Source organism: Channa argus, chromosome 4 (assembly GCF_033026475.1).
Source record: "Channa argus isolate prfri chromosome 4, Channa argus male v1.0, whole genome shotgun sequence".
NCBI classification, from domain to species: domain Eukaryota; kingdom Metazoa; phylum Chordata; class Actinopteri; order Anabantiformes; family Channidae; genus Channa; species Channa argus.
In genome coordinates, this window is record NC_090200.1 from 22,234,819 (window position 1) to 22,260,370 (window position 25,552).

At 39.6% G+C, this 25,552-nt stretch overlaps 1 protein-coding gene across 3 annotated transcripts; it reads right to left on the reverse strand.

The window, feature by feature from the left end:
* Positions 1 to 105: 105 nt before the first annotated feature.
* Positions 106 to 25,281, reverse strand: LOC137126116 (probable polypeptide N-acetylgalactosaminyltransferase 8). Of its 3 annotated transcripts, none has more exons than XM_067502565.1 (11): positions 25,076 to 25,281; positions 3,882 to 4,227; positions 3,551 to 3,717; positions 2,963 to 3,149; positions 2,514 to 2,711; positions 2,210 to 2,324; positions 1,687 to 1,872; positions 1,361 to 1,498; positions 1,138 to 1,230; positions 880 to 1,050; positions 106 to 700 (listed from the first exon to the last, which is right to left on the reverse strand). In XM_067502565.1, the coding sequence occupies exons 1-11, from the start codon at positions 25,248 to 25,250 to the stop codon at positions 581 to 583; spliced, it is 1,896 nt and encodes a 631-aa protein (XP_067358666.1). In that variant the 5' UTR covers positions 25,251 to 25,281; the 3' UTR covers positions 106 to 580. The 3 variants fall into 3 exon arrangements, with proteins under 3 accessions (XP_067358666.1, XP_067358665.1, XP_067358664.1); XM_067502564.1 differs by lacking the exon at positions 25,076 to 25,281 and adding an exon at positions 5,398 to 5,739 and having other exon boundaries at positions 2,963 to 3,146; XM_067502563.1 differs by lacking the exon at positions 25,076 to 25,281 and adding an exon at positions 5,398 to 5,739.
* Between the last annotated feature and the right edge of the window lie 271 nt (positions 25,282 to 25,552).

Here is a 25,552-nt window from a genome sequence, read left to right on the forward strand (position 1 = left end):
AAGGCCTCATCAAATCATCAGAAAACAGTATGAATAGGTACTAAATTCCTGGATTCATTTATTATATATCCAAAATACATTCATAAAAATGTATAAAAACTCTACCGATCATATTTTCCATGTTTGTTTACATAGAAGTAGTAGTCCCGTTGTCTTTGTATTTCAGTGTTGTTAAACATAAATAGCCTTGAATCCATTTTATAGATTTACTTACTGATTAACAGAGAACATAAAACACAGTTGAATAGAATTATTAGTCCCAAGCAATGCGAAATAACCCTTTTTTTGCTACATTGCAACTCCAGCTTTCATGTTCAAGTGATATAAATAGCGATTTAACATCACACACAAAAATATATTTCTACAAATGTTTTTTCATATAATTGTAAAATTTGGCTTTCCGTAGTCCCTGGTTGCTTATTTAGCAATGTAAACAAAGATAATAACTGGCAAAATAATTATCAGAAGGCTAACTGTTCATAAGGTTTATAAAATTTCGTTGGCCTTCCAGAATCCACTATGATCTATGAGCAGAGAATATCACTTCTTTTCTGATGATACAGACAGGTATCATGATACATTAAAAGGCTTTAATTATGTTTTGGATTTCCCAACTTTGGCCAGAGCATTCGCGTATTAGAAGTTTGCTGTGTTTAATCTCCAAACATCTTTTTGTTTGTCTGTTCTTCAGTTCTTTGCCCTGCAAAAAAAGGGACAAGTATTCAGATCATTTAATCATGTAATATTCAGCAAGCCACAGGATTTACTTAAGCTAAATGAGTCACACTACAGATGCTGCTTCTCCTTTTGCAACATCTTATCTTAACTAATTATTTTAATAGTAGTAGTTTATAATAATAGTACTTTATCTTGTAGTACCTGAGTGAAATCCCAGTATATCCCCATTCCTTTTTGCATAGCGTCCTTGCAGTTGTAAAGACCAGGCTGGGTTTCCTTATTGCCCATGTCAGTTAAACAGCGGTTGTCATTGTACTTGTGGGATTTGATGCCACCGATGTGGAGCTCACCACTTTTGCGGTAATAAGTAAACTACAAATAGAAAAAGAAATCTAATTACAGATATACCAGATTCATAAATATGATTAATTCTTAATCTTGAGAACACCTTTCACTTACTTGAGGTCCATAGTAGTGGCAATTGTAGGCAATGGGTGTGTAACCTGGCACTTCGCCTTGATCTAGGCACATGCTAGCATTGAGATTCTTCATCTGTTAACAAAGCAATCACATTGTCAGTGGAACTCATCAGGGGTGAGTCACTAAACAAATATTAAACCACGTATTGAACAAGCCCCCACCGTACTGCTAAGCAATAAGGAACCAATTTAAATAAACTTACTCCACCATAGGCAAGTAGGTTGTCCCAGGGATCCAACTTAGGATACACATTTTCCAGGTACCATTTGAAAGGTTTACAGTTTAACCTCTCTCTGAGTTTTTTCCTCTCAGAGATATCTCCTATGTCAATACCATGATTCTACAGAGGCAAAGATTTTGGCATAATTAGTTCAAAATGTTTGAAGAGCAGAAATTCCTTCGAATACAGTCTTAAATTAATATCTCAAGAAAGGCTTTAATATATGAACTTTGTAATTATCCATTATGCTCAATCTGCAGAAGATACAATAATGCCATGAAGATAACATCAGAAATTTTGTTCAGTACCTCAAATGGTATGTTCCAAGCTAAGTTGATGTTGTGTTTGTATTCATCCATCCAGACTTCGGCTACTCTCAGGGCATTTCTCTTCATGGCAGGACTCAGGTCTGGCATGTAGGGTTTGTGGTTTCTCTCGATGTGGGCAATCTTGGAACATGGAACCACTTCAATGCTGCCTCCACATGTCCACACCTGTGTAAATGGTCACTTATGGTAAATGGCCACTTTACAATGTCAATTCCCATTCACACACACACATATGGTGGTGGCTGCCATGCAAGGTGCTCAAGGACACTTCAACATGTAGCCAGGAACGGGGATCGAACCACTGACCCTGTGGTCAGTGGACGACTGCTTCTCCTTGGTTTTTTTTTCTTTAAAACAAAGTTAAGGAGATAATATTAAATTTTTCTGGAATCATTTGTCTCCAGGAAGTTATGGCTCCATGGTAAGAAACTGTCTGTCAAATAACACTTTATAAAACCACAGTCTTGTTTTTATACTTTATATATAGGTGCAGTGAACCTACACGAATTCCCAGCTCGACATTTTCTCCCCCATACACTTTCATTCCTTCATCGAGGACTCCAATTTCCCCTAGAAACTTTCTATCAGCAACTAGGATTCCCATGACAGATGGACTCCTGAAGGAAAAAAAGATCATAAAGGTTCATACTGTGCCTTTACAAACATTTTTTATATAACAAACCATTGTCACCGTAAAACAAAAACTGTTGACTTATCAAAAATACTGTGTTACCCCAGATGAGGTTAAGAAGTTATTGTTGTCACATGTATTCATAAACAGGAATGTGACTGTGAATGTGACTTACTTCCCAGGCAGAGAGCCATCGTTCAACTTGTAATAGTCAGGTGAAAAACTCTCATACATGCACCACAAAGCCCAGTCAAACGCGTGTGCAGCTGGCTGGTATTGAATAACCCTGAGATCATCATAGTTGACTCTGTCAAACACAGGGGACACCACCACTGTTCGGTCGGCTTTGATTTGTGTCAGCATAGGTTCAGCCCTGCATGAAGGGAAAATGGATGAGGCACAACACAGTAACAAGCTTCCTATGGTGAGTGCACACATAATTTAAAACTCCAGGAGTTTTGCAATGTGCTATTGTCTTTCCTGTGACTGCCTCCCACTGTACAACTTCATAACCCTGCAGATATACTTAACGTTGTGACATTTCCAGTGCTGTTGGTAAGCTTTGAATTTCACTCAAAACTTTAAGCAGTGAATACAGGTGAAGGATTTTAGGTGTATTCTCACCACATCTCATGGACTTCTATGTGTGCGTCCAGGATGGCCACCACATCGGCAGTAGCAGCCCTCCACCCAGAGGCTCTGGCATAAGCCAGCCCTCGCTGCTCATTGTGCCTGACCCTAGTAAAACGAACATTTGGGTTCTGCTGCTCAAGGGACTTCACGTAGACGTCAAAGTCCTCCTTCAAGTCTTCTAAATTGAAATAAGAATGAGAGCATGCGTTTTGAGACTGGGGGTGAAAAACATTGCAACGCACAGGCCCAATGATAAATACTATACTAGAATATTGAAACTGATACACAGCAAACTAACAACAAATTATTTTCAGTAGCTGGTGTGTGTTCAAAGCTGGACGCTACATCTCATGTAAATTGTTTGTTTCAGCACAGAACATATAGTCTCTTTTAAAATGCAACTCTATCGTGATTGCAGTGGTTTGTGCACATTTGTAGATTACATTACATTTGAAATATGGGAATATGGGCTTCAATGGGTCATTGTGCACAATTAAAACCTACCCACAAAAGCCTATTAAACAAACTTTTGTTTGTCACATGTGTTGGAACATCGTTATGCTTTCAATACAAACCAACCATTAGAGCTGTTGTCATCCACCAATATTATCTCCTTCAGCAAATGTTTAGGGGTACGATCAATGATGCTTCTCAGGGCCCTTTTGAGGATAGACAGGGCTTCATTCAGGTAGATCAGGACTACTCCGAGACTGGGCAGGTCCTTGGCGTAAGTCTTTTTGAGGCACCTAAACCAAATGAAGAGAAGCATGAAGAACATAATCCAGAAACAATTAAGTTGGTGGTGTCTGTACAGACGGTTTTAACATTTCTATGTGAAGTGAACTGAAGTGAAATGACAGGTCTAACCACAAAAAAATAAATAAATAAATAAATAACATGAGGATTGTACCTTGGATCCCTGGTATCTGGAAGAGCTCGATCTATAGGAAGGCGATCGCTCAGAAAAACATTGTATCCATACTTCTCATACAGAGCCTGTGCCTCCCTTTGGTCATCCTCAGATAGATTAGCCCCCCACTCCTTAAACAGGGGAGATTTGGGGAAGATTTTATTGCTTTTTTCTTTAGGGGCTTCTTCTTCGTCCTGGATCTCTTTGTCAGGTTGCTTGTTCTGCTCTGGCTGCTTTAGGACAACTGACTTTTGGAGCTCTGCAGCTTTTACTTGTCTGTTTCTGTCATCTTCCAACATCTTTTGAATGACATCTTGCTTTTTCTCAAAAGATTTGACTCTGCTGTCTGGACAGATTTGAGAGAACAAGAATGACAGGATTAGAGAGAAAATAGGCACCAGTGACTCTCACAAAATAGAGCCTAAACAACAAACGGAAGGTTTCTACATTTATAGGCAAATAAGCTTTTACAGATCTCAATTTCCAGAAAGGTTTTCACTTTCCTAAGGTAAAGATTTATGAGTTTATATATATAATAACCAACTTATTTTTAAAAACATATTATAAGCTAATTTTAAATATTACAACAGACTTTTAAATCTGTTAAAATAGGCAGGAGGACTCGAAATCAGTTCTGTGCAGCAACTGAGTTCTCTGCGAGCAAGTCGGACGACTGCCCAGACTCCACGTTTCAGCTTGTTTTCAGATTAAACACTGTTATCGGGGAAAAGTGCAAAAACCAGAATCTCTGTTGGTGGAGTGCAGTGTCATACAAAACAGTAGGCTATTAACACTCTAGGAAGTTTTACCTCTCTTTGTTTTACATCACTGAATCATGGTCAGTTTAATTCGCCTTTATGAATTAAAAAAAAAAACTAAACTTGAAATATAATGAAAACAGATCTCTAAAAATGAATTCGAATTAATTTTAATTATAAAAGTGAAAAGCAGAAGCGTATTCGCCTTAGCTGTTAGTTAGCAACAGTTGCCTCTTCAGTCTGTCCCAGTCTGATCATCGCAATATTTCACTAAAATTACAGTCTGATGTTTTAAGGATAAATCTTTAAATGTACATAAAATGAAGAATTGAAAGTATCAATTTTGATATACATTTTTCCTAACTTACCGTTTACACAGGATAGATTTCCTGCTCTTTTGATTTCGACAAATCGAGAAGACAAATTACCTATAATCTCAGAGATTTTATGAATTACAATTTTTTTAATTACTAGAATTACTATTTGAAGATAACATAGCAACATAGGATGTGTGACGTGTCACGTTCCAGCTCGCTGTATTTAATGCCTGGACGTTGCTAAATAATTAATAAAAAACCTTTTTAGATCTAAACTAAAACAAGATTCTCCTGAGACGTGAAAATAGAGAAAAACCACACATGCGCTCCCTGATCATTTATATAAGCATTCTACATAACTACAATTTTGAGGAATTTATGCTTCACTTGATCATTTCCATTTTCAGCTACTTTATACTCGTAGTTTTCTAAAGGACTCACTGAGATCTTTGAGGCTTGACTGCAGGTCAGAGAAAGTCCTGCTCATTCGCGATGTGTCCTCTTCTTTGCCACTTGCCGCTGTACGGTCATGTACTGTCTTTAGAAACAGCCCCAGGTAGATGATGAGCCCAGTCCCCCCTAAAACGAGGACTAGTCTTTTTAACCACGCTGCTCTCACGCTCATCTTAGTGCATCGACTCAGAATTGGAAAGAGCATATATGCGCCGACCACATACCCCACAGCGGTCTCAGAGCGGAATGACGGGTGCAGCCAGACAGCTGGTAAGATGATGCCTACAACGTGACAATGTAGTTTGAAGTTCTTGTGGTAAAACCAAGAGGACGCATCCTGTCCACAATTAGTGCTGGCATCGCATCACCTTTATAGCAGCATACACCCAAATCCCAAAATAGGCTGCCGAGGATGGACAAGAAAACCGGTATAAGAATTATTGCTCTTTTATTAACAACTTGTTTGCGATGAGTCAGATTGGGTGTGACTCAGGTCACTGTCAATAATGCATTGTGTCCAAGTGAAAGAACTGTTGAAGTTTAAAAAGTTCCGCAATGGTAAATAGTTTTTTACCTGGCTTTGACTCAAAATAACATGAAGATGAATCAATGTTTGAAATGAGATGACACTTGAGACGTTTGCTTTGCTTGATTGTAAAGCAAGTTTGGCAAGTTACTGTGAACAGCTTTGATTCTGATAGTCACCCAGGTGATCCAAGGCAATACACCAATCAGTCACATCATCCACACTACCTGGGGACTTTAATTAAAAAATATTATATGTTTTTTATAAAAAAAACATTATGAACTAAATGTTGACATATCATTATGGGTTACACACCTGTCAGCACTTTAAGTGGTTAAAACTAACTCAACCTTTACCAACGATGATCCTTGACCCATATTTTTTATTAACTACTGTTACACCCTAATGGTACAAAACATTTGATTAAAAAAAAACACAGCTGACTACTCCGCTGACTACAATGTAGTTTGAAGTTCTTGTGGTAAAACCAAGAGGACGCATCCTGTCCACAATGAGTGCTGGCATCGCATCACCTTTACAGCAGCATACACCCAAATCCAAAAAAAGGCTGCGGAGGATTGTGAGGGAAGAAAGTAAATTTAGTCATATGGTTAGATAATTAGCAAACAATTAACCAAGATGGGCTTATTGAAGAGGTCACAAAGAGGACAAGAAGTCACAGTATGTGTCGTGTTTAGAGGACTGCTTAAGATCACAGTAGGCACTTTGTTGTTACAAGGCCCAAAGCAACGTTGTAGATAGTGAGTCCTGGGGTCACAAGATCTACAAGAACGTGCAATAAAAGGGTTTTATTGCTTCTCAACTGACATCTTCAGAGAACCTAGATAGGGACAAGAGTGATGACTGTCCACTGCATGCACCTGGTTTCTTCATTCATGTTTTGTGAGGGTGGTTCCTTTCTTGGCTTTGAGTATAAATATAAGGGGTTTGAGAGATACAAGTCAGAAGAAACAACACTCAACATCCATGTGTTCTTCTCCATGCCGGCATGTATTAAACTGAGATGGTTCATCACGCTGAGTTCTATAATAATTCTTCCAAGAGGAAAAATTTCTATTACAATTTGGCGACGAGGATGGCATGGACATTCTGCTGATCATTGCCTGAGTCCAGACTGAAGGTTACTGCCGGCCCAGGGAAAGTTCCGCTCCGACAAACGGAGGCCTGGATCCCGCCTGATGTCAGGGACAGGTGGCGGACAGCAGATGCTCCATTCAAACAATAAGTGAGTACAGCGTTATGAACCATTTCTTTTTAGTAATAGGTCATCGAAGTTGTGTAAAGCCTGTGTGGTAGCAACTGTAATATTCTTGTAAAGCCCGTGTGGTCTAGACTATAAACTTAGATTCGTGTAAAACCTGTGTGGCAGCGAACACTTCGTGTAAAGCCTGTGTGGTAGCGAAGGATTAAGTTATAGTCGTGTAAAGCCTGTGTGGTTGCGACCAATTCGTGTAAAGCCTGTGTGGTAGCGAATAATTGTCTGTGTAATTCTAAGTGTTTTGAAAGAAAAGGGAAAAATAAAGTAAAAAGGTGAATTAAGGGAAATAGATACATGTATTCTACTAAAAAGTACCATCCTAAATAACTAAAGAAATGAATCAAAAATACATGTACATGATACATGTAAATAAATAAATACCTAGTTAGCTTACATATATAAAAGTATAAAGTTTGATTTAAGTTCCATATGAATACAATGGGCATATGACTGAGAAAATACAGGAAAAATATATATAAGCTTTGTGATGACTCCTTCAGTGTCTAGTGTGCCCAAACCACTGTGCTTACTATAGGGTAGTTGCTCGGAACGAATGTGTCATACAAACTACCTGGCTGAAGGAAGTCATCCGAAGTTAGTGTATGTGTGATAAGATCCAACCATACAATGAGATGGGAAGATCAGTATGACTGAATAATTTGTGTGTGATTGATAAGCCCATTGAAAATTTAAGCACAAACCACAGTGAGTCTAGAAAACATGGGGAACAAACCGGGTAAATTAGAAAGATTATTTGATCCTCTTACAGGCCCTGCTAATGAAATAGCAGATAAATGGGGAGAAAGTGTGATTAAGGATGTTCCACTTTGGCACCATATAACACAAGTGTTTCCCTTGTATGGTACACTAAGTACAGACTGTTTAGAATGTTGTAAAGTAATGTTATAAGAAGGAGAAGAGTAAGTGTAAAGAAAGGGAAAGAAAGTAGGGAAGAACAAAATAGATTTGCACTCTTCAAAAAATTAGGAAAGAGAGGCAGAAAAATATCTTCTGCAGGAGTTATGTTGTATATGAAAGTAATGAGTATAGAAGAGAAACCTGAAGGAGAAATAGAAACGTAGGGCAAGAGATAGGGTCCTACCCCCTCCATATGCTGTGCCTATTGCCCCTCCTCCACAGGGTCAAGCTGTGGCCCCTGCAGGTGACCAAGCACATGAAGCTCAGAAGAGGAGGACATTGAGCAAATTTACTGCCACAAAATCCTCAAGCACAAGTGCTCATCTACAGACTGTGGCAGCCGGATGAACTGAGGGAGGTGATATAGGAATTACATGACCCACAAAGAACTGGTGGTGGGAAATAGGTTGCAGCAATGCAACAACTATGTATAACCCAACTTTGCAGGAGGTGGAAGTTGTGTGTCGTAGAATTTTCAAGCTACGATGGTCCACATGCTGTCCTGCTAACTGGTCCACGACTGCACCATGGGATTACAAACATTCAACACCATAACTGGGTTCATGGACACCACCAAGTTGGGGAGTAAGTCAACCATTGCTGTTACATCTGTGATGGCTATGGACAAGTCTCACGCCTGTCTCACAATTTGAAAGACTAACCATCAAGAGGGAGGAGGCACAGAGGAATTTTGACCACAGGCACCTCCTCAGGGACTTGCTATTCATTCTCCAGGACTGCAGGCTTCTCAACCATAGGAGACAGTGGGGGTAGGTCAGAGTATTAAGCAGCATGTTGACACACTCAAAGAAACACAATCTTTAGTGATAGACCACCTTGAGTAACTCAACATACAAGTTAGAACTAAGCATTAGTTCACTTATGACACTGACAGCCAAGAAGATGTTTAAGCTTGACATAGTACCTGACAAATTGTGGGCTATAAGCAAATTAGATTTGGAAATATTCAATCATTAATAGATAAAGGTGCCGTAATGGAATGTTCCCATGCAATACCTCCTTCTTGCCTGTAAAGAAACCAAATGGGGGATGGAGACCGGTCCAAGACCTTAGAGCTGTAAATGAAGCAGTTCACCATCCGGCTCCAACAGTGCTTAATATAATAATTCTGATGTGTCAGGTTCTAGGAGATGCCTGCTGGTTCTCACATTTATTGATTTAGTGAATGCATATTAAGCATTCCTGTCCATCCTGATTCACAGTTGTTTGCTTTCACTTTCAATGGTAAATGGTATACCTTGACGCATTTGGTGCAGTGTTTTTCTTCCAGTCCTAGAGTATTCCTGTGGCAGTGGTAGAAAATATCACATAGGGAGCCCCCATGTGGTAGTACACTTGTTCAGTATGTCGACGATTTGTTAGTTTGTTCACAAACTCAGATGGCCAAACCGACACAGTGTCTCTACTTTGTTTTCTGGCAGAAAACGGCCACAAGGTTTTGAAAGACAAGTTACAACTTGTCTCAAAATCTGTGTGCTATCTTGGCCATATCATAACTCCGGAGGTAATAATTAGGTCCTACACGCATCCAATCAATTCTGGATGTGGAAAATTAACAACCAAAATTGAAAATCAATTGATGTAATTCTAGGCTTAGCAAGCTATTGCTGTCCATGATTATAATTATGTGGAGATCTCCCAACCCCTGTATGACAACACACATGGGGAAAAACATATGGCCATGACTGACTGACTTTTACCGAGTTTACTGACTTAAAAAAGATTCTGTCAAGTCCCTGTGCTTAGGACTTTCAGAACATAGCAAATCTTTTATTACTTATAGGATATTATTCAAAACATCTCTCAACAATAGAGAGAGGTATGGTTGCAGGTTTACAAGTTGTAGCTACTAAAAGTAGTTTTGTCTAAAATTAACATTGCTATTATGTGTCTGCTAACAGTGTATGTTATTCTCTGAGTAAAAACACTCATCTCACACCATCTAGGTTATTGCACTGCAAATAGTCATACTAACCATGTCTTATATTACATTGTACTGTCCTTAAACTTTACATCAACTTTACTCCCTACACCTGAAGAACCACATTCCTATTCATTTAATCCTGATTGTGTTTTTGTAGATAGATCTACAATGTGGACTTCCTCAAATGGCTCAACTTGTGTGGCTTATGCTAGTTGTAACTCTCTTATATAGCAAACTTGGTTGCTCTAACCTGTGTTTTCAGTTTAGGAGCTGCACAGCGCAGTCGGCTGTTCTGTCTCTTGTTTTCACCAATTTTCCAATTGCCCCTGTCTGTCCAGAATAATGTTTTTTTCCTTTAAATGATGTCTCCTTGTTACAAGTAGGGGCTCATGCAGGTGAGCAAACTACTTGGAAGAAGAAGGGGCGCACTAACCTTTCTTCTGGAGTCTGGGTGGATCTACTAGGTCTCCCGGTACTACCAAAATCCATGTTGTGTTTCTAAATTAACTCATGGTTTTGACCATGTCTCAAAAGGGGGTATGATGGATATTGTAAATAGATTGTGGTATGCAGGTTTTTCCTGTTGTCCTGAGAAAATGTGTGATTTGGGCTACTAATAATGTTGGCAGGACTACAGAAATGTTCATGTCAGCACTTCCAAACCCTGAAGGCCTTTTTGAATATTTAATGATGGATTTGATTGAATTAATTTTCTGGTTATAAGTATTGTTTAGTGATAATAGACATGTTTTCAAAGTGGACTGAATGTTTTCCCTGAAGAAATGCTTCTGCTGTCTCAGTAGCAAAGGCATTATTTTGAGAGGTAATCCCAAGATGAGGACTTCCTTCAAAACTAAATAGTGATAATGGTTCACATTTTGTAAATAATGTAATGCACAGTCTTTCAGAAAGTCTTCAGATAAATCTAAAAACACCGTGCCTACCATCCAGCCAGTGGAGGTGCATTGGAAAGATTAAATCATATACTGAAGACTAAACTCATGTGACTAATACACCCTTCCTATAAAATAGGGTTGAGCCTAATAGGAGTGGATGATGAGATGTAAAGATAATGTTGTGCACTAAACCATTCTTTAAAGCTAATTTTCCCTGAGGTAAAAGTTGCCCTTCCTGAGCCTATAGTTGGGCAACTCCACACCATCCAGCCAGGAGAATGGAGTTTTGTAAAAGACCTCAGAAGGAAGCACTGGCACCAGCCCTGTTGGACGGGACTATATGTGTGTTCCTGACCACTCCACCTGCAGTCCAGGTTGTTGAGAGGGATACCAGTGTAGATCTTTGTAGAAATGATGGCTCCAATAAAAAGATGGCTGGGAGCTGAAAGGATCTTTGCTGGATGTTCCTGACTGCAGCTTTCATCATCAGAATGATAGAAATGGTTGGCACCTACCAATCCACATCCACTGTTGCATCAAGGAACAGCAACAGAGAAGGAAGAGTCATACACTTTCTACCAACAGGAAAGACTGAGGAGTCAAATGAGAAAGAAAGTGATAGTGATTTATCACTTATGTAAGGTCAAAGACTCCTGAAAAAGATGACATCACAATGCCCGAAAGAAAGATGCAGAGGACAATTGTTTGAACAATCTGAACTGAAACCCTGGGGATTTGACATAGATTTAGTTTTATCAAAAAAAATTCTGTTTATGCTAAAAGTCAGTATTCTTACTTTAGTGGCACAAGACCAGTTTGTATGGACCACAGTCTAACATTCTGGTTATCCAGGGTCCACTGTCGAATTGGCATTCACTATTTAAATTAGAAACAAACCATTGTCCATGCTTAGATCCTGTTATTAGTCTAGTACAGACCTTTGCGAGATATACAGATGTAAATGATGTAGGCAATATTGTAAGCATTCTCATGTTACGTGTTTTTTTTACATGTGCTATTACTTTCATGCATGCTTTTATTTATAAATGGTTAGGGAGCATCATTGGTGAACAGACATCAATGTATGTTAAAATACACACGAATGAACTAACTAGATATGGATCCCATGTCTGACTGGGCCCAGGAAAACCTTGGACTGATAGTGATTTACATGACGGAACACCATAATTCCTATAATACTGTTTAAATTTAATTTTGCCTATTTTTAAAAAATGTTTTGTTAAAATAGTCTGCTTAGCTAACACTACATATTTTTGAGATTCCTAAATTTACCATGTTGAAAAGGGGGGAATGTGAGGGAAGAAAGTGAGGGAAGAAAGTAAATTTAGTCATATGGTTAGATAATTAGCAAACAATTAACCAAGATGGGCTTATTGAAGAGGTCACAAAGAGGACAAGAAGTCACAGTATGTGTCGTGTTTAGAGGACTGCTTAAGATCACAGTAGGCACTTTGTTGTTACAAGGCCCAAAGCAACGTTGTAGATAGTGAGTCCTGGGGTCACAAGATCTACAAGAACGTGCAATAAAAGGGTTTTATTGCTTCTCAACTGACATCTTCAGAGAACCTAGATAGGGACAAGAGTGATGACTGTCCACTGCATGCACCTGGTTTCTTTATTCATGTTTTGTGAGGGTGGTTCCTTTCTTGGCTTTGAGTATAAATAGAAGGGGTTTGAGAGATACAAGTCAGAAGAAACAACACTCAACATCCATGTGTTCTTCTCGATGACGGCATGTATTAAACTGAGATGGTTCATCACGCTGAGTTCTATCATAATTCTTCCAAGAGAAAAAATTTCTATTACAGGATAGACAAGAAAACCGGTATAAGAATTATTGCTCTTTTATTAACAACTTGTTTGCGATGAGTCAGATTGGGTTTGACTCAGGTCACTGTCAATAATGCATTGTGTCCAAGTGAAAGAACTGTTGAAGTTTAAAAAGTTCTGCAATGGCAAACAGTTTTTTACCTGGCTTTGACTCAAAATAACGTGAAGATGAGACAATGTTTGAAATGAGATGACACTTGAGACGTTTGCTTTGCTTGATTGTAAAGCAAGTTTGGCAAGTTACTGTGAACAGCTTTGATTCTGATAGTCACCCAGGTGATCCAAGGCAATACACCAATCAGTCACATCATCCACACTACCTGGGGACTTTAATTAAAAAATATTATATGTTTTTTATAAAAAAATATTATGAACTAAATGTTGACATATCATTATGGGTTACACACCTGTCAGCACATTAAGTGGTTAAAACTAACTTAACCTTTTCCAACGATGATCCTTGACCCATATGTTTTATTAACTACTGTTACACCCTAATGGTACACCATGTGCTGTGTGATGAAACAGTAATTCTGCAGGGCTGAAACCTGTGGACTCCTTCAGGAGAAGGAATGGTGATCCCTCATCCCAACATTTCCCAGACTGAATTAGACTGCAGTTAAGTGGGAGGTATCACTTGGATGGGTTTTCCACAGAGCTGACAGACATGGCAGGTGTGACAGTTGAACTGCCAGTCTGCAGTGAAGAAGGCTGACTTCATTCCAGCTGTTCACCTGCTTGCACTTACAGAAACCTGGATCACGCCACAGAACACGGCCACCCCAGGTGCACTCTCCGCAAATTTTTCATTCTCTCACACTCCTCGCTCATCAGGCCGGGGGGGTGGGACTGGACTTCTCATCAATGACACCTGGAAGTTTTCCTCGACAGCACCACTCGGCAATCTGTCTTCTCTGGAATATCATGCCGTTAGGATCACAGCACCGATTGCAGTCCAGGTGATTGTGATATATCGACCACCGGGCCAGCTGGGGAACTTCTGCGATGAACTGGACATGTTGCTGTGCCACTTCCCGGAAGATGGCACTCCTCTCATCGTCGTGGGAGACCTGAACATTCACCTGGACAAACCACAGGCGGCTGATGTGTTTGCTCTTCTAAACACATTTGACCTGAGTCTGGTCTCCACTCCTCCGACCCACAAAGCTGGCAACAACCTCGACCTCATCCTCACCCGGAACTGCACCACAGACAACATCTTGGTCACTCCTCTGCATATATCGGATAATTTCTTCATTCAACTCACAGTCTTTATCCGTAGACCTTCGCAATCTCCTCCCACACTTGTAACATTCCGGCGCAACCTCAGGTCTCTCAACCCGGATCGATTCTCCTCGCTGGTCCCCGCAATTCTGCCCCCAACACGGGACTTCTCCATCCGCGATGCAGATGCAGCCACAGACAGCCTTTGCAATACACTTTCATCATGTCTGAATTGTCTCTGTCCCATGTCTTCGAGACCTGCCCGTCTCTCACCTTCAAATCCGTGGCTCACTGACGGGATCCGTGAACAACGCACCACGCTCAGGAGTGTTGAGAGGAAGTGGCGCAAATCCAAGACTCCATCTGCCCTTGCTGAGTATCAGAATCTGCTTGGACCTTTTCTCACAGTGTCACCAGGGCAAAGATCAATTACTACCAGGAGAAGCTCAGCAACACCACAGAAACCAGAAAGCTGTTCTCCACCTTTAAATCACTCATCTACCCACCTTCACCTCTCTCACTGCTGACAACTTTGCCAACTTTTTTACCAACAAGGTGGCAGCCATCAGCTCACAGTTCTCTCCTCCAGATGATGACATCCATCTAACCTCTTCCAACACTGCATTGCTCTCATCATTTGCAATTCTGACTGAGGATGACGTATCCACCCTCCTCCTCTCTAATCATCCGACCACCTGCACTCTGGATCCAATCCCTTCCACTCTTCTTCAAGCAGTTGCACCTGCATTAATGCCAGCTATTACACAAGTCATCAACACATCTCTCAAAACAGGGACTTTTCCAACCTCTTTCAAGCAGGCCTTGATTACCCCACTGCTCAAGAAGCCTTCTCTTAATCCCTCTGTAGTGGAGAACTACAGACCGGTCTCCCTCCTTCCTTTTCTGGCCAAGACTATGGAATGAGCAGTCTTCAACCAACTCTCAGACTTCCTTTCCAAGAACAACCTCCTCGATGTCAACCAGTCTGGCTTCAAGAGGGTCACTCCACGGAAACGGCACTCCTGACTGTTGTGGAATATCTTCGAGCTGCAAAAGCCACAGGTCAATCATCTGTCTTAATTCTACTTGATCTATCATCAGCCTTTGACACTATGAACCATCAGATACTCTTGTCCACACTCTCTGACTTGGGCATCTCTGGATCAGCTCTAGACTGGCTTTGTTCTTACCTATCGGGACGAACCTTCAAGGTATCCTGGCGGGGGCATCTTTCTAACTCTCATAGCCTCTCTACCGGTGTGCCGCAGGGCTCAGTTCTTGGTACTCTCCTCTTTTCTATCTATACTTCATCCCTAAGTGCCATCATTCACTCACATGGTCTTTCCTATCACTGCTACGCTGATGACACACAGCTCTTCCTGTCCTTTCCACCGGACGACTCCACTGTCTCATCGCGCATTTCTGCCTGTCTCTCAAATATCTCAGCCTGGATGAGTGAGAGACACCTTCAGCTCAACCTCTCCAAGACCGAAGTCCTTGTCTTCCCAGCCAGACCTTTGATGCAACACAACATCAGCATCAACATTGGATCTACAGTGATTGTCCCCACGAACTCAGCCAAAAATCTGGGGGTCATCATCGAAGACCAACTGAGCTTTAAGGACCACATCTCTTCAGTCTCTAGGGCTTGCAGATTTGCTCTCTACAACATCAGGAAGATCAGACCCTACATGACGGAATATACAACCCAACTCATTGTAAAGGTGCTGGTCACATTTTGTCTTGATTACTGGATTGCTTTGTTGATGGGGTTACCGATATCCACAATCGGCTGCGGTCTGCCAACGAACGACGTCTGGTGGTCCCAGCACCGCATAGAAGACACCAAGCAAAACTGTTTAGCGCAATGATCCCACGATGGTGGAATGAGCTACCAAACTCTGCACGCTCAGCTGACTCTCTCCCAATATTCAAAAAACTGCTGAAAACTGAACTCTTCCGCATCTTCCTATGCACTTAAATCCTTTCTGCTCTCTTGCACTTGCATCTCGTGAACTGTGAACACTTTTCTAATAGGACTTTGCTTTGATGTTTTCTCCTTGACTTAGATTTTTGCCTTGTACCTCACTTGTAAGTCGCTTTAGATAAAAGCGTCTGCTAAATGACTAAATGTAAATGTAAATGTACGTGAGTGTGATTGTTTGATGTTGCTGTTGTCTTTCCACTCTATCACTTGAAGAGAGGGTAAGAGGGAGTGAACCAAATAAAAGACTTTATTTTGAAAAACTCAAGAAATAACAGAAATCGCTCCTAAGAGAAGGGTACAAAAAACACTGAGCTACATGGAAAAAGAATATTAAATATAGATTAAAAACCAAAAACAACACTAGGAAAAAACAACTAGGGAAACAGAATAAAAAAAAAAACAGACTAAAAGCAAAAGGCAAACAAGAGTCCAAGTAACAGGAGTCAGGATTCAGAGGTCAGGTAGAGCATGAACAGGGTGTATAGTCGGAGAGTGAAACGAGGGTCTGGAAGGAAACTGTGGGGAAAGCTGAACCTTAATAGATGGCTGAACCTCTGTGAGGGACTAAATAGAGGTACCAGAGCAGACAAGGCTTCAGCCGAGGCAGACAGGGGCCTAGACCAGGGGGCAGGCCCAGGGACAGGGTTGACGTCATTCCATTTTCCATTTTGCCTCAGAATATTTATATTATCTTTGGTCCACATACAGGTTCTTCTTTGCTAATACAGAATTAACTAACATTTGTGGATTGGACATGCACATTGTGGATGGGAAAGGGCGGGGTTAGGGGTTGTTAGTGTCTTGCCCAGAGACACTTCGACATATAGCCAGGTAATTCCATTAAAATGTCTATAAATGATTTATTGAAATGTATGACCATAATATAACAAATTGGATGTTTACCTCAAGCGGATTTCTTGGTTTTACAAAAAGTACACATCAGTTCTGCCTTTGTAAATCAATATCAATATATATAAATAAATCAATATATTCGACTTGCACTAAAAGTTCCACATTCTGATATAGTGGCCTCACTTCCTCTCTGGCCTTAACAAATTTTACTATTACTGGAAATCCATACTCTTTTAATTTAAAAAAATTGTTTTATCATACTGTTATTGAAAATCAGGTATGATTAAATGATTGCATTTTACTCTTAGCATTTTACCTAGTTATAATGGCAACTTGTACTTAGTGTACTTTTGAAATGTTCAAATGTTGTTTAAGAATGTTCTGCCCAGGAACAGAAAGATATAAAACTAATGTGTGATGTATAAAGTGTAGAACTGCTTAGGATGGAGGCTTGAAACTCTGTCTGTATGGATGTACTTCTCTCTTGCAAGATAATAAAACCCTAAAAGAAGTCCTGGATGTTGAAGCTTCTTTACTAATTACACTTGAGGTGTCTAAGACCAGATATTGTCATTTTTGCCATGACACATTCTATATACTGCACTTTCTCTTTCTCTTTCCACAAAATTACAAAATATGCATATTACAAATAAGCTTTATTTTGTGTTTTCACTAAATGTTTTCAGTCTCCCAAGGTACAATTTTCTATTTTATACTTTCCTTCTCTTCTTTGAATGAACTGCTTTGCTGCTCTAATAATAGTTTTATGAATTGAACAGTTAAATTTCTTGATCACTAACACGTTTAAATTTGTCACTCTCTGAAAGTCATGCCTACTTCAATAATAATAGAGTAATGGTGACTTTTTATTGTTGTCTCTTTTACTACTTCCCAAGTATAAACTGCTAGTGTTTCAGGTACCAAAGTGAGATCAATAGCAAATTCTCTACCACCATACTTCCATTATTTAATTTTGTTTTGTTTTTGTTGTATTTTGTTCTCTATTAGTTCTTCATCCATCTTAATCCCATATCATATATTATTAAGTATTCCATGCTGGTCTATAGCCATTAAAATGCTTTTGCATTTGCAGCACGTTGTATAATAAACCGTAAATGGTAAAGGGTCTACTGATGTGGCATGTTACAATGTTGCTTTTCATTCACACACTAATGATGGCAGTGGCTGTGCAAGTTGGGGTTCAGTTTAACTCCTGACAATGTCTGAAGCGGATTTTTTTTCTGACATTGTCTGGACTTCATAATTTTAACAGGGTTTAAACTGGGCACCCCACGTTTACGAGTCCCTGCAGATGGGATACGTACCAGGCTTGTATTCATCAATAATATATCCCTGATATACTTCATGCCTATTTCACCACTCCAGTGTCATCCATCTGGAGTCCAGGATCCATCTCCCAAGCCCCAGCCCCAGGGCTGCAGCCTCAAACAATACCTCGTGTATGCAGCACTTTGTGTAATCCTCAACCACCCAAGTGCAAACTAACAGATGTGGACAGATAAATAAATGGTAAATGCACTTATATAGTGCTTTTCTACCTATTCGCACTCAAAGCGCTTTACACTGCTTCTTATTCACACTCACAATCACACACACACACTCATACACCGATGGGGGAGCTGCTATGCAGCTGGCCAACACTTACCAGGAGCAACTAAGTTGGGGTTCGGTGTCTTGATCAAGGACACTTCGACATGTGACTGGAGGAGGTGGGGATCTAACCAACACCTTTGAGATTGGTGGTAAACTGCTCTAGCTTCCTGCGCCATGGTCGCCAATAACCAAATGCAATACCTGGACCAAAAAAAACGGGGATAACAAAAGACCTAAACACTGAACCAGAATGAAACAAACAGGGAAAAACAAATGGGAGACCAAGTGGTGCTGAGGGATAACAAAATAAAAGCCAGAGGCAGGAAGTAAAACTAGAGGAACTTAACAGTCTAGGTAATTTGTACCAGCAGCCAAAAACAAACGGAAGATAAGCACTACAGTTTGAGGACCTATTGCCATCATGTGGTAAACAAAATCGGACCAAAATCTGACCAGAAGACTGTCAGTTGGAATTTGTCAGGGAGGGGAAATTGCATGTTGGGGTATGCAAACTTAACCTTAACCTAACATAACAATAGTGCACATTTACAATGTTTATCGGGAAAAAAAAGTTTGACCCTTTTTTCCATTTCAAAATAAGTGATGTAAACGACTGTGTTTTAACATTCTGAAGCTTTTTGTTGCAGAGCTCTGGGGTAGTAGTCCTAGTCCAGAAAATAAACAACTCTGGTCATATGAAAATTTACACTAGACATTTAATACTACAGATATTTAATTGAGCGCTTTTGTTATTTCAATATTTGCTGAAAATCTAGCAATGCATCAATTAGAACCATTTTAAGATTCTTATAAATGAAAATGTTTTATAGTAACAGTTGGCACTGGTGGGGTTGATTACGTTAAAGAAACCCTGGCCACCATGAAATTGCACATACTGTATTTGTTTTCCTACTGTGCTTCAAGAGCCTTCCCTTTTTTTCTCTGTGTCATATATGGAGAGGTCTTCTTTGATCCTAACAAAACAAGCAGTGAATTGCAGATTGCTCAAGCTTTGACTTTTAGTTTAGTATTACTGTTTATAATGTTTTCCAGTGCATCTGGCCTGTCACTGTTGAGCTTTCTTCTTTGACACTAACCACTCCACAAGGAGGGCAGGAATACCACACAAAGTAATAACTAAAGTAAAACAGAACATGAACTTAAAACACACTGGGGGGAAAAGATAAACTAAATAACAGTGCGAGGGAATTAACTCAGTAGCTAATGGGAAGCAGACATGAACAAACTGAACATAAAGCGCTGACGGAGTGAATGGGACAAATGAACACTCAAACATAAAACCAGGGCCTAAGAAGCCGAGATAAAAGACAAAACCAAAACATAAGTGGGAGAGTACAAACACAAGGATCAGGTAGGGCATGGAAGGGGAATGTCCGAGTGTCAAATCAGCACAGGACCATTAACAGAGGAGGAACATGAGACAATCTGGCAGCAAATGGTGGGAAAAACTGGGTATAAGTACAAGGGGGCACAGGTGAAAACAATCAGGGTTGATGAGAAACCAGAAGCTAAAGAAACTAACTAGGAAGTGGTGCTGAGGGTTAACAAAATAAAAGCGAGGAGCAGGAAGTAAAACTGAAGGAAACTGAAGTAGAAAATCGGGGACTGTGATAGAAAATTGTAAAAAGATTCAGGAATATCTCAGTGTGTAAAAGTAAAAGGTGTTAACCACTGTACAAGCCCTTGACATGAGAAACCAAACTGTCATGCTATCAGGATAAATATAGTCTCATGAGCTCAGGAGTACATGTAAAAACCATTGTCATGTCCACTGCTGTGTCCAGAAATGCAGTTCAGAACTCTATGCAAGGTGGACCTACAAATCAGTTTTGTGCAGAAATGCGGATGTCTGATCCCAAAGACAGTGCAAGTTTGTCCAGACAACCTGTGGGCAATGCTGCCACATCTCAAGCATTTTTAAAACACAATTTCTTCCCTCGAGTGTAAAAAGAATATTGTTTTTTCAAAATTCTGATCACATTTGTTTACAGTGGCACTAATCCTCTCCTCTACTACAGGTGACTCCTGCTGCTTTCCCTAATGTTATTTTCTTGTTTTTTATTCAACATACACATCACACAAATCTTTTCTGTGGCAGCTGTAGCTCAGCTGGTGGAACTGTCGTCCAATGACTAATAGTAAATTGTACATAAAACATGTTATAATTCTCATGAAACTCATTGATTATATCAGATTGCTGCTGTTTATAAATGACATGGCTAAAGTCAGCCGAAAATACATGTGCAGGGCAAACAAACAAGACACACAGTGCCATGAAAACGTTGGAAACACTACATTAACACACTTATGTATTTTCATTATCTTATGCTTTTTGACCACAGAATAGTGGTCAAATCAAATTTGCATTTTAAATGATACTTTCACTAAATAAGGCCCTTAGCAGCACTAACTGCCTGGAAAATATAGACCATTCTACTGATCAGTTTTTGTAGATATTCAGCTGTGATTTCCTCCAAAGGTCTGCAGCACTGGTTGGGCAGTTTTCCTGAACTCTTCAGTCCAGCATCTCCTACAACAGCTCAGTGGGGTTTAGATCTGGTTACTGAGCTGTAATGTGGTGGCCCTCATCTTCACTTCCTGCCCTGGACTTTTATTATGTGGCCTTTTCACCACTTCTTGTTCCCAGTTTTTTCCACCAGCTTTAACATTCAATATTGTTAACACCTGTTCCCCTCACCATTTAGACTCAGCTCTCCCCACAGTTCCCTGCCACGTCCATGTTTTTTTCTCCCCTATGGAACATGATGCCTTCTGGTTCTCCTGTCTCATGTTATTTGGACTGATGACTCTTGCTATTAGGGCTCTATGGCCTGAGGTTTGGCAGTCGTGTTCCATATTGTACTGCATTGTGTGCTTTGTTTAGGTCGTTATAGTTGGCTGTTTCTCAGTCTACCCTGGATGTCCATAAACCTTATTTAGCTTGTATTTCTCTTCCCTCTTTGTTAGCCCTCCCCTTTTATTTGCACTGTAGCTGCTCCACTGGTATATGTCCTAACCAGTTGATGTCCTGCTTCAGTTAACTGTTTACTGGTTTTCACTGTTGCACTGGTCTGCGCTCCACTCTCCACTTACTTTAGACACGTTTTAGTTATCCCAGCCTGAGGTGTAGTTTATTTTCAAGAAATTCTAGGGCCGCCTTGTGTTTCCCTTTATTTGTGTTGTATTAACTGTTTTAAGGCCAAGTCAGTATTGCCCTCCTCTCAGGAGTGAATTTTACTTATATTGTGTGTTCTATTCCATAGTAGATTGCACTCCAGTACGACTCCACTACCCACTTTGACCTCAATAATAAACACATAGTACAATTATCACCTTTCTGACAGTTCAACTGAAAAACTGAGAAAAATATAATTCCTAAAAATAAAAACACAACACCATCCAGGAAGCATTTACAGAAACGAGGAACACCTGTGAGACAAAAATTTCATACAAAAGAATTTCTTCCTGGTCGTGGTGTTCAACATTACACTCACCTGGCAACAAATCTGGGAAAGCAAGAACCCAATTTGGCAGCCTCTCAGCTCTCACACAGTCTGAAGTGAAACCTGAACCAGTGTTGATGACATAGACTTAAATCCAGCAGTAGCCCATGATGTGACACAGCATGAATTGATAAAATTAAAGCTCAAAGCCATGGCTTACTGCATCGTCTTGGCTGGGACTGACCAAGTCAATAACCAGACCTTAATGTAATTGAAACTGATCAATTTTTTTAGCTCATTTTGAATTTGATCGCACAACTTAAAAAAACTTGAAACAGGGACAACAGAAGGCTGGAAAAGTAATCTGGCCATAAATCAAAAACAACTAATTAGGTTAATTGGCAAAAGGTCAGCAAACTGACTGGGTTTAAAAGGAGCATTTCAGAGAGGCAGAGCCTCTCGAATGTAAAGATGGGCAGAGGTTCACATGCGACAAACTGCATCTAAAACTTGTGGAACAATTTAAAAAAAAAAAATTGTCAACATAAAATTGTGAAGACTTTGAAGATGCCACCTTCTACAGTATATAATATCAAATCAATTCTCAATATCTGTGTCCTGCAGACTAAAGAGGAGAGGGACCATCTAGCTTGTTATCAGCGGACAGTTCAAAAGCCTGCATCTGTGATGGTATGGGGATGCATTAATGCCTATGGTGAGGCCAGCTTACACATCTGGAAAGCGGCGTCAATGCTGAAAAGTACATGGAGGATTTAGAGCAACATATGCTCCCATCCAGACGTCGTCTCTTTCAGGGAAGGACTCATATTTCAGAAGACAATGTTAACCACATACTGCATCGTCACAACAGCATGGTTTCACAGGAGAAGAGTCCAGGTGCTGAACTGGCCTCCCTGCAGTCCAGACCTTTCACCAATAGAAAACATTTGGCGAATCATAAAACGATAATCCAGCAACAAAGGCCCAGGACTGTTTAGCAGCTAGAATCCTGCATCGGACAAGAATGCGACAACATTCCTTTCCTACACTCCAGCAACTGGTCTCCTCACTTCTCAGACATTTGTTAAAAGAAGAGGGGATGCTAGACAACAGCAAATTTCACCCTGTTACAACTTTTTTCTAAATGTGTTGCTGCATCTAATATTTTCCATGAAATGCTAAAATGTCTCACTTTCAACATCTGATATGTTAATGGTTGATGAGATTTGCAAAACATTGCATTCTGTTATTTTTAGGTTTTACATATTGTCCCAACTTCTTTAGAATTGGTGTTGCAGTTTGCCAAGACATTTGCTTCTCATGCCACGGTTGACATCAAGAGTCATATATTTTATTTACCCTTTCAATGTTAGCCATCCTGGTACAAGGAACAACCTCTACCCTCTCACCACACAGCCACACCTGAACAGTAAAGACATGAGTTGTAACTTATTATTCACATCTTCAGTCTTATATGTTTAACTGTGGCCTCATTCTATGGTTAAGGCTTCTCACATGAATCCAAAGTTCATTCTACCGTTAAGCCCAACAATAAAGCCTATCTACTGCAAAGATTCCTATAACCGAGGGACTGTACAAAACCAACACAATAAACCCACTACTATTGTGCTTAACTTATCTATTACAACAAAGCAGTCTTCGTTTATCATAGCACAATGTAGGTTAGATTTTGTACTTTTAATACTGGAAAACAAATCGGATGTTCTTCTGACTGCAAAGTGACTGATGTAAAATACAAGTTAACTAAAAACTATCTGAACTAATATTTTGGAAAAGTAAAGTTAATGTGACCCATTGTTCTTTGAGAAAATTTCATTCTAAAACTGTACGGGGTGAAAAGAGAATCAATCTGCTCACAGAAATGTAGTTTAAAAGAATCTTGATAATATAAGAAGATAAGGAGGTAGAATTACACCAAATGTGTCGCAGTATTGTTTGTTCAGAAGTTTAACGAAGACTTACAACAGAGCAAAATAATTGTTTCAATCATATACTGGACGACTTCCTCATGGGCATCCTCCCACCCCGAGACTGGGCCTACTGATTTATGTAGACTTGAAATGGTTCCCTAATGTCACCGGAAAATATAGTCCACTGTCAAGCAGCTGGAAAAAAGATATGAGGAATGCTACAAACTGCATCCGCCACAATCATTTTCTTTAAGCATCTACTTGGAGTTGGGTAATATTACTCTAAACTATATATTTTTTTTAATCGACAGATTTCAGTAACCACACGAAATGCATAAAATTTCAAACAACCAGATGTACAAACGTGACATGTTGTCTCTCATAGTGTATCTGGAAGCGTCTGGCAAGTGGTTACTCAAGAAGAAATTGTGTCCATAAATCAAAATTTCATAACTTAGTTAAACACAAGTAGGCAATAATGAATAATTTAGTACAGCTGAATTAACAGAATGCATATAATTTATTAAATAACTAATTATTCAATACTACAATTATTTAACAGAGTTTTTGTACTAAGTTTGCAGTTAAAGGGAAAATTAAAGGAAGCCTGACAGACTTTACAAAGCGACATTTTCTCTGTGTTTTTGCTCCTGTTATTGTTATGAATGGCTTGTAGACATTCTACAAACAATCTCAACACCATCTGAAACCTTTCCTAACTTTGTTAAAACTTTTTAATTTATAAATTAATAAATTAGGTTATGTCCTAATATGTAGACTACTTTCCAAAACCAGAACACTTAGACTGGTCAAATCAGGTCCAAATTATTAAGGAGGCTCTAAAGAACTATTAAAAACTTAATTCAAATTTGTGAAAGTTAAATCTGTTTTGTGAAAACTCAAAAAAGGCAATTTCAATTATATGTCTTACTTAGACCACTTTAGACTAGGTCCAGATCCATAACCCCAACAATATCCAAATCATCAAGAAAGAAAAGAAAATCTAAAGAACTATTAAAGGATAGTTTCAGGTTTGTGAAATTTAAACCTGATTTGTAAAAACTCTATACATTTTAAATTGTACTCATGTTTTCTTACCCTGTCCGCTATAGTACTTTTATTGTGGATTGTCAGTAAATTTTTTTTTTTTTGGTTTGCTGACCCTGAATTGGTACTCACCCAGCCTGCCCAGTGACTCTTCCAACCTGTCTAACTGCCTCCTCACATTTTGTTGGTCTGCTTCATTTGCTGCCATAGATTCCCCAGCTCTCCAACCCACGTTTATGTACATCATGATGTATATTAGAAGTGAAAAAGCTCCAATTATCACTCCTCTTCGTACATACGTCTTCATTGTGGTGTCTCACAATCAAATCTACGTAATCCTGGGCTCGCACCTCTTTACAGCTCAGACAGTTCAAAGATAAGATAAATGAACGGTTTCTACTGGACCATAAACATCTAAAATGACAGTTATCTGAGCCTATGTTCTGCTAAATTAAACAATGACAATCCTTTACTGAGTTTTGACACACCCAAACAGAGTGAACACATTGCTTTTATGGGATACCACAAGGCCAGCAATGCCTGGAGAGGTGGATTATTTTTACATTACCAAAGTAAGAATATACAGGGCTTAATGTTGGTTTTAAAGTG

Coding starts and splice junctions, on each gene's coding strand:
- LOC137126116 (XM_067502563.1), bottom strand. CDS start 5,614: ATGCTCTTTCCAATTCTGAGTCGATGCACTAAGATGAGCGTGAGAGCA. Junction 2,325..2,513: donor GATGGCTCTCTGCCTGGGAA/GTAAGTCACATT, acceptor TTTTTCCTTCAG/GAGTCCATCTGTCATGGGAA. Junction 1,873..2,209: donor ATGTCGAGCTGGGAATTCGT/GTAGGTTCACTG, acceptor CCATTTACACAG/GTGTGGACATGTGGAGGCAG.